This window comes from Penaeus vannamei, chromosome 11 (assembly GCF_042767895.1).
Source record: "Penaeus vannamei isolate JL-2024 chromosome 11, ASM4276789v1, whole genome shotgun sequence".
Taxonomy (NCBI): Eukaryota; Metazoa; Arthropoda; class Malacostraca; order Decapoda; family Penaeidae; genus Penaeus; species Penaeus vannamei.
In genome coordinates, this window is record NC_091559.1 from 32,939,026 (window position 1) to 32,948,862 (window position 9,837).

Here is a 9,837-nt window from a genome sequence, read left to right on the forward strand (position 1 = left end):
AAGTCTATTTGCAATAAAAGATAATCATATTTTCATATAAATGTATATTTATAATCTAGTTAATATGCTATTGTTAATATTTTATTAAATAAGTATGTGTCATATAAGTAGATATTTATGTTTTTTTTCCATATCTAGCAATTCATCTACAAATGGAAGTAGAGATTGTGATAAAAATAGGTGTTCCATATAAAGTGTATTCTCAGGTAGTCTATTTACAATAAAAGACAATCATATTTTTTGAAAAAAAATAAAAATGTATATTTACAGAGAACAATATTTACATAAAAGAAATGTATATTTATATATATATAAAAAAATATATATATTTTCTTATAAGAAATGTACATTTACATGGGTGTAATTTACATACAAGAAATGTATAATATCAATAAACCAACAAAATATGAGTTCTGCTTATCAATATTCCTCTTTTATCTTTAAATTGAGACAATGCAAAACTGGGTCATTCCATGTGAAATCATCATCATGGTTTAACCTACCATCTCTGGCTTGGCTAAAAATTTACTTGTGTATAGTGACCAACAAAACATGACCAATTTCACAAAATTTGTTTTTTTGATATTGCCATTGCCTTGGCCTCCACGGCCATTTAATTTTTTGGGCCTCGACTCCCAGGAACTTTTCATATTTTGCATTTGATTTTCACCTAAATTCAATACTTCATAGACTGAAATCCGTAGAAGCAATGGCATCCACAATTTCCATGATGATCTAATCAAGTAAGTAGATATTACAAGTAAGGCAGTGATTGCTTGAACTCTTACCTCTAGTGATTGCAAGAGGCAGTACTTCATCACTTTCAATAGCAGTGGTTCGCACATATTGCCTTCCCTGGGTATGATGACAAGCCCACCCAATATAATTTTTACAATTTTTGGTAGAGGCCAGATGAACTAATGCAAAATTTGGGCGCTGATGTTGACATATCTTGGGATATCTACCGAGTTTGTTCATACTATTTTCATAATTTACATTAAAATAGATGTTTTTTATGGGTCAGTTTACACATGAAGGATTGCAGACCCCAAGCCCAATTCTTCACACTTCTTCAGCTCATCTGGGTGGGCTTGTCATCATACCCAGGGAAGACAATATGTGCAAACCACTGCTATTGAAAGTGATGAAGTACTGCCTCTTGCAATCACTAGAGGTCATAACCTGTAAGAGTTCAAGCAATCACTGCCTTACTTGTAATATCTACTTACTTGATTATAGCAGAATGAAAATTGTGGATATCATTGCTTCTACTGATTTTCATCCATGTAGTTTTAAATTTTGGTGAAAATCAAATGTAAGATATGAAAAGTTCCAGGAAGTTGAGGCCCAAAAATTTAAATGGCCGTGGAGGCCAAACCAATGATAATATCGAAACGAATTTATTGGGAATTAGTCATGTTAGTCAATAGAAACAAGTAAAATCTTAGCCAATTCTGAGATGGTGGGTTAATCTTCACATTTTTTTTCTGATGATTTGATGTGGGGATGACCTGACAAAGAAAAAATACTTGTTTACAAATCACTAACTAAAAATGCTTCACGACATACATCTCATAGCAAGCTTTACAATTGACTTTCTGCTGTTCATGGCAGATCTCACACACATGCATACACACAAATGTACAGAAAAGAAAAGAAAAAAAAAAATCATCAATGAGATCAAGATGTAAATGGCCATACTATCTTTTCCTCGTACTCCAATTTAATCATGTCTTGGGCAGCCTTTGGCGTGTTCACTGCACCTTTCTTCCAAGAACATGTTATGAAGAGTGCAGGTACTTCATCCATGCCCATTCTTCCAAAACTGGCATTAAGAACATCAAATTGGCGTCTTGTTAGCCGCATGTGATTTCGGAAAGTGTCATCATCCATAGCTAGGAACAGCTGACATCCACTTCCTGAGTTCTCCAACAGCTGCTGACGTCTTCTGTGGTTTGCAATTATTAATAACTTGGAATTAGAAAGAACAAAATTGTATGCATCTATATATGTTATCTATCTATTCATAAATAAATAAATAAATAAATCTATACATATATATATGTATATATATATATATATACATATATATATATACATACATATATATATATATATATGTATATATATATGTATATATATATATATACACATATAAATGTACATATATATATATATATATATATATATATATATATATATATATATATATATATATATATATATATATATATATATAAATGCAAAATTGTATGCATCTATATATGTTATCTATCTATTCATAAATAAATAAATAAATAAATCTATACATATATATATAAATATATAAACATATATATATATATATATATACATATATATATATGTATATATATATATATATACATATATATACATATATATATATATTTATATATATATATATATACATATATATATGTATATATATATATATATATATATATATATATATATATATATATATATATATATACGTATATATAAATATATATATATACCTATATATATATATATATATATATATATATATATATATATGTATATATATATATGTATGTATATATATATATATGTATATATATATATATACACATATAAATGTACATATATATATATATACATATATATATATATATATATATATATATATATATATATATATATATATATATATAAATGCTTACATTTGCACACAATATATATACACACAGTACACACACAATACACACACAATACACACACACACACACACTCGTGTGTGTGTGTTCGAGCACATGAACACACACACACACATATATACATATGTACACACATAAATATATAAATATCTATCTATCTATCTATCTATCTATCTACCTATCTATCTATCTATCTATCTATCTATCTATCTATCTATCTATCTATCTATCTATCTATCTATCTATCTATCTATCTATATATATATATATATATATATATATATATACACAAATATATATACACATATATAAAGATGCAGATACATATATATACGTGTGTGTGTGCATGTATACATTTAAATATATACATATATCAATATATATTTTTGTTATCTAAGATATATTACAAATATTTCTATAATGGTATCACTGCTTCTAAATTAAAATATTCACAATAGGCCATGTAAAGGCATAAAGGCTTTCTTAAATTAACATTATTATAGTCATATTGGCCTGACCTGACTAGAAATTGGGAATATAGGAGGGCTAGACAATTAACTGTATTTATCCTACTGCTTATTGCTCATGAATTAGATACATAATTTCGGAAATATGATAAGTAATAATCATTTCTCTCTATCTACGCGCGTCCGTCTCCGTAACCTCTACCTTATAAATAGACATTTATTAAGCTTACTATCACAAGACAGCCTGAGGAGACATTTTAAATTGAGCACCAGGTTTTATCAGATTCTTGATTGAGTAGTGTTAAAGGCCAGGGATAATAGTTACCCCTATGCACTGATGTATGGGGTAGCTTCAAAGAAAATGTTACCATTGGGAGACTATTTTAATTTCGGGGGATTCGTCTGGCACCGTCTTTTATCTATCTTATTTTCTTAATGCGATCCCCTAGCTATTTCAGTGTTCTTATATATTCCGTTTGTTCAGTTTACATGTTTAGTTTAATATTTTCGTTACTTGATCTTATTTCACTGTTTTATCTTTCGGGTTTTAGAATTAAAGAAAAAATGCTTCTTTTTATATGATCAACTATATGTAGCTTGTTGATCCTTTGGTTCAGGGTTCCTCTTTATTTATCTTATAAGCAGTTTCATATCATGTAAAAAAAAAAAAACACTTTGAAAAACCGTTGGCCAAGTAAACGGGCGGGGTCAACCTAGGTCGTGATGATCGGGTCTGCTGCTTGAGACCAGGAAGACTGTGGATGGGCTGGTGTGTTTGGTTGCGATTAGGAGATCCCGGTCTTCTGTTCTTTTATATTTTGTTTTTATGCTTTAAATTGTGTTTTCCTGCTTTCGCAACTGACCCCTCAGCCAGATGTGCAGCATACCCTGTGGTGGCTGTGATAAAGTCTACATAAGCGAGACAGCGCGAGGACTCCGCGAGCAACGAAGAAACCAACACCGTAGCGCTCTCCGACGTCACGACACGAGGAGCCCCTTCGTTGTTCTCGTAGACACCGACGGTCACCTCCCGAAGTGGACCCAGGCTTCCATCATAAAACGAGGCCTGCCCCCACGACAAAGGAAGATGGAAGAGGTAGCGTTCATTCATACAACCAACAACTGCAACACCGGAACGGGGAGCCACGAATTGTCCATTATCTGCCATTCACAGACCCCCGTGTTGGCCAACGCATTAAGAAAAAGGGATTGTAATAGTGTCTATAACTTGCGCTTTCTTCCGGCGTGGTCCCTCCCCTCACGCTTGAAAGGCTAGTGGACAGAAGAGAAAAAAATAAATGTGAGAGTGGGAGAGAAATTTAAAAAAATATTTAAGAGCATACTAATTAGGCCTGAGTAAAGAGTCGAGAATCGCAAGTGTACCTCGTTTGCGCCCCCTCCCCCCCCTCAATTAAAACCCGCTTAACAATTCTGTCATAGACCTACTACACGCACTCATGGATTCCATCTATCCGGAAACACTCTTCCATTCGTCTCTGACACGTATACGCAAGTATATGGATGGTATCAGCTGAGGCATGCATGTCACAGGGGAAAACCTATCTAACTGGGGTAAGCTCTACTGAAGGTCTGGGTTCCCACACACCTCTGACGTTACACACACACACACACACACACACACACACACACACACACACACACACACACACACACACACACACACACACACACACACACACACACATATATATATACATATATATACATACATATATATATATATATATATATATATATATATATATATATATATATATATATATATATATATATATATATATATACACGCATATGCATACATACAGATATATACATATACATATATATATATATATATATATATATATATATATATATATATATATATATATATATATATATATACATATATACATACATATATAGTCCCATGTAAACAAAAGTGAAAATGAAAACAGCCGCAATGTGAAATGAAAATAATAAGTTTAGTATCGAAATCTTCACGAGTCCCTCTTCAGAAGAATAATTAACCAAAATGGACACAAGAGAATTTTGCCAAATCATATAGTGGCAAAAACACAGAACAAACAAGATTTGAATCAGGTCTCAAGAGGAGGGTCAAGGTCGAGTCCCGATCAAGTTAAGATTAGACAATTTTCTAATTAACAAATCTTTAAACTTTTTCTTTCACAAGAACTTGTCGATCTATGAATTAATTTAACATCTTTCAGATTAAGCTGATGACCATCACCCGTAATGTTTTTCGAATATATCTCCGTCAGAAATACATAGTTTAATGTCATTTGTTACAACGGGTATCCTGTTTATTGCTGCTTCTAGACTACACCGGTTGCGCAAGGAATGGCCGGGATTACCAGTCCTTGCGGCGCGGGATTCGAACGCGGGTCTCGCAATATTTTTAGAGAACGCTGCCGCTGACCCACGTAGCATATAATACGTATATATGTATGCATGTACGATTGCATATATGTATAAATATATGCATGTGTCCTGACTTGATGTTTGATGATGTACAGTACCCATAGATTTCTTAGTAAAATAAAAGAACAATAGATTTTGAAGATGCATTTAAACACAAAATGTTAACAGCAAAGACCACAACCAATACAAAGTGCGATCGCGTCTTTGTCAGCATACGAGTTACATTACGGATTCAGCTAACCAAATATCAAATCAAATATATTAGGTAGAGTAACGACAGGCTTTGAACCCCTGCGTATTGTCGTTCCAGCATTGGTTGTTGTTCCAGCAGGGGTTGTTGTTCCAGCAGGGGTTGTTGTTCCAGCAGGGGTTGTTGTTCCAGCAGGGGTTGTTGTTCCAGCAGGGGTTGTTGTTTCAGCAGGGGTTGTTGTTCCAGCAGGGGTTGTTGTTCCAGCAGGGGTTGTTGTTCCAGCAGGGGTTGTTGTTCCAGCAGGGGTTGTTGTTCCAGCAGGGGTTGTTGTTCCAGCAGGGGTTGTTGTTCCAGCAGGGGTTGTTGTTCCAGCAGGGGTTGTTGTTCCAGCAGGGGTTGTTGTTCCAGCAGTGGTTGTGGTTTCAGCAGGGGTTGTTGTTCCAGCAGGAGTTGTGGTTCCAGCAGTGGTTGTGGTTTCAGCAGGGGTAATTGTTCCAGAAGTGGTTGTTGTTCCAGCAGGAGTTGTGGTTCCAGCAATGGTCGTGGTTTCAGCAGGGGTTGTTGTTTCAGCAGGAGTTGTGGTTCCAACAGTGGTGGTTTCAGCAGGGGTTGTTGTTCCAGCAGTGGTTGTTGTTCCAGCAGGAGTTGTGGTTCCAGCAGTGGTTGTGGTTTCAGCAGGGGTTGTTGTTCCAGCAGGAGTTGTGGTTCCAGCAGTGGTGGTTTCAGCAGGGGTTGTTGTTCCAGCAGGAGTTGTGGTTCCAGCAGTGGTGGTTTCAGCAGGGGTTGTTGTTCCAGGAGTTGTGGTTCCAGCAGTGGTGGTTTCAGCAGGGGTTGTTGTTCCAGCAGTGGTTGTTGTTCCAGCAGGAGTTGTGGTTCCAGCAGTGGTTGTTGTTCCAGCAGGAGTTGTGGTTCCAGCAGTGGTTGTAGTTCCAGCAGGGGTTGTGGTTTCAGCAGGAGTTGTGGTTCCATCAGTGGTTGTTGTTCCAGCAGTTGTGGTTCCATCAGTGGTTGTGGTTTCAGCAGGAGTTGTTGTTCCAGCAGGAGTTGTGGTTCCAGCAGTGGTGGTTTCAGCAGGGGTTGTTGTTCCAGCAGTGGTTGTTGTTCCAGCAGGAGTTGTGGTTTCAGCAGTGGTTGTTGTTCCAGCAGTGGTTGTGGTTTCAGCAGTGGTTGTTGTTCCAGCAGGAGTTGTGGTTTCAGCAGTGGTGGTTTCAGCAGGGGTTGTTGTTCCAGCAGGAGTTGTGGTTCCAGCAGTGGTTGTTGTTCCAGCAGGAGTTGTGGTTCCAGCAGTGGTTGTAGTTCCAGCAGTGGTTGTGGTTTCAGCAGGGGTTGTGGTTCCATCAGTGGTTGTGGTTCCATCAGTGGTGGTTTCAGCAGGGGTTGTTGTTCCAGCAGGAGTTGTGGTTCCATCAGTGGTTGTTGTTCCAGCAGTGGATGTGGTTCCAGCAGTGGTTGTAGTTCCATCAGTGGTTGTGGTTTCAGCAGGGGTTGTGGTTCCATCAGTGGTTGTCGTTCCAGCAGTTGTGGTTTCAGCAGGGGTTGTTGTTCCAGCAGGAGTTGTGGTTCCAACAGTGGTTGTAGTTCCAGCAGTGGTTGTGGTTCCATCAGTGGTTGTGGTTCCATCAGTGGTTGGGGTTCCATCAGTGGTTGTAGTTTCAGCAGGGGTTGTGGTTCCATCAGTGGTTGTCGTTCCAGCAGTGGCTGTAGTTCCAGCAGTGGTTGTGGTTCCAGCAGGGGTTGTGGTTCCATCAGTGGTTGTGGTTCCATCAGTGGTTGTGGTTCCAGCAGGGGTTGTTGTTCCAGCAGTGGTTGTAGTTCCATCAGTGGTTGTGGTTCCAGCAGTGGTTGTGGTTTCAGCAGGAGTTGTGGTTCCATCAGTGGTTGTGGTTCCATCAGTGGTTGTGGTTTCAGCAGGGGTTGTGGTTCCATCAGTGGTTGTGGTTCCATCAGTGGTTGTGGTTCCATCAGTGGTTGTGGTTCCAGCAGTGGTTGTTGTTCCAGCAGGAGTTGTGGTTCCAGCAGTGGTTGTTCCAGCAGGAGTTGTGGTTCCAGCAGTGGTTGTAGTTCCAGCAGTGGTTGTGGTTTCAGCAGGGGTTGTGGTTCCATCAGTGGTTCTGGTTCCATCAGTGGTTGTCGTTCCAGCAGTGGTTGTTGTTCCAGCAGTTGTGGTTCCAGCAGTGGTTGTGGTTTCAGCAGGGGTTGTTGTTCCAGCAGGAGTTGTGGTTCCAGCAGTGGTGGTTTCAGCAGGTGTTGTTGTTCCAGCAGTGGTTGTTGTTCCAGCAGTGGTTGTTGTTCCATCAGCGGTTGTGGTTCCAGCAGTGGTTGTTGTTCCAGCATTGGTTGTGGTTCCAGCAGTGGTTGTAGTTTCAGCAGGGGTTGTGGTTCCATCAGTGGTTGTGGTTCCATCAGTGGTTGTCGTTCCATCAGTGGTTGTGGTTCCAGCAGTGGTTGTAGTTCCAGCAGTGGTTGTGGTTCCAGCAGGGGTTGTGGTTCCATCAGTGGTTGTGGTTTCATCAGGGGTTGTGGTTCCAGTAGGGGTTGTTGTTCCAGCAGTGGTTGTGGTCCCATCAGTGGTTGTGGTTCCATCAGTTGTTGTCGTTCCAGCAGGGGTTGTTGTTCCAGCAGTGGTTGTAGTTCCATCAGTGGTTGTGGTTCCAGCAGTGGTTGTGGTTTCAGCAGGAGTTGTGGTTCCATCAGTGGTTGTGGTTCCATCAGTGGTTGTGGTTCCATCAGTGGTTGTGGTTTCAGCAGGGGCTGTGGTTCCATCAGTGGTTGTGGTTCCATCAGTGGTTGTGGTTCCAGCAGCGGTTGTGGTTCCAGCAGTGGTTGTAGTTTCAGCAGGGGTTGTTGTTCCAGCAGGAGTTGTGGTTCCAGCAGTGGTTGTTGTTCCAGCAGTGGTTGTTGTTCCAGCAGGAGTTGTGGTTCCAGCAGTGGTTGTAGTTCCAGCAGTGGTTGTGGTTTCAGCAGTGGTTGTGGTTTCAGCAGGGGTTGTGGTTCCATCAGTGGTTGTCGTTCCAGCAGTGGTTGTGGTTCCAGCAGTGGTTGTGGTTTCAGCAGGGGTTGTGGTTTCATCAGTGGTTGTCGTTCCAGCAGTGGTTGTTGTTCCAGCAGTGGTTGTGGTTTCAGCAGGGGTTGTGGTTCCATCAGTGGTTGTGGTTCCATCAGTGGTTGTTCCAGCAGTGGTTGTAGTTCCAGCAGTGGTTGTGGTTTCAGCAGGGGTTGTGGTTCCATCAGTGGTTGTGGTTTCATCAGGGTTTGTGGTTCCATCAGTGGTTGTGGTTCCAGCAGTGGTTGTAGTTCCATCAGTGGTTGTGGTTCCATCAGGGGTTGTGGTTCCATCAGTGGTTGTGGTTTCAGCAGGGGTTGTGGTTCCAGCAGTGGTTGTGGTTCCAGCAGGGGTTGTGGTTCCAGCAGTGGATGTGGTTCCAGCAGGAGTTGTGGTTCCATCAGTGGTTGTGGTTTCAGCAGGGGTTGTGGTTCCATCAGTGGTTGTGGTTTCAGCAGGGGTTGTGGTTCCATCAGTGGTTGTGGTTCCATCAGTGGTTGTGGTTGCAGCAGTGGTTGTGGTTTCAGCAGGCGTTGTCGTTCCATCAGTGGTTGTGGTTTCAGCAGGGGTTGTGGTTCCATCAGTGGTTGTGGTTTCAGCAGGGGTTGTGGTTCCATCAGTGGTTGTGGTTCCATCAGTGGTTGTGGTTCCATCAGTGGTTGTGGTTGCAACAGTGGTTGTAGTTCCATCAGTGGTTGTGGTTTCAGCAGGGGTTGTGGTTCCATCAGTGGTTGTGGTTCCATCAGTGGTTGTAGTTCCATCAGCGGTTGTGGTTCCATCAGTGGTTGTGGTTCCATCAGTGGTTGTGGTTCCATCAGGGGTTGTGGTTCCATCAGTAGTTGTGGTTCCATCAGCGGTTGTGGTTCCATCAGGGTTTTTGACTGTATCAGTGCCTACGGCTTTTGCTGTGCAGTTAAACCCTGTGAAGTGAATTAGCTCCGTGACGGTAAGGCTGACATTCGTCCCTCGCTCTGCCGTCAGCACGTTCGTCGGACC

At 40.1% G+C, this 9,837-nt stretch overlaps 1 protein-coding gene across 1 annotated transcript in view; it reads right to left on the reverse strand.

Annotated features, from left to right (window-relative positions):
- Positions 1-5,844: 5,844 nt before the first annotated feature.
- LOC138863305 (mucin-2-like) overlaps positions 5,845-9,837 on the reverse strand; it is a 14,328-nt gene continuing 10,335 nt past the window's right edge. Inside the window, exon 10 of the mRNA XM_070127497.1 lies at positions 5,845-9,837. This exon is cut by the window's right edge and continues 16 nt beyond it. Within this exon, the coding sequence (XP_069983598.1) occupies positions 5,845-9,837 (3,993 nt within the window).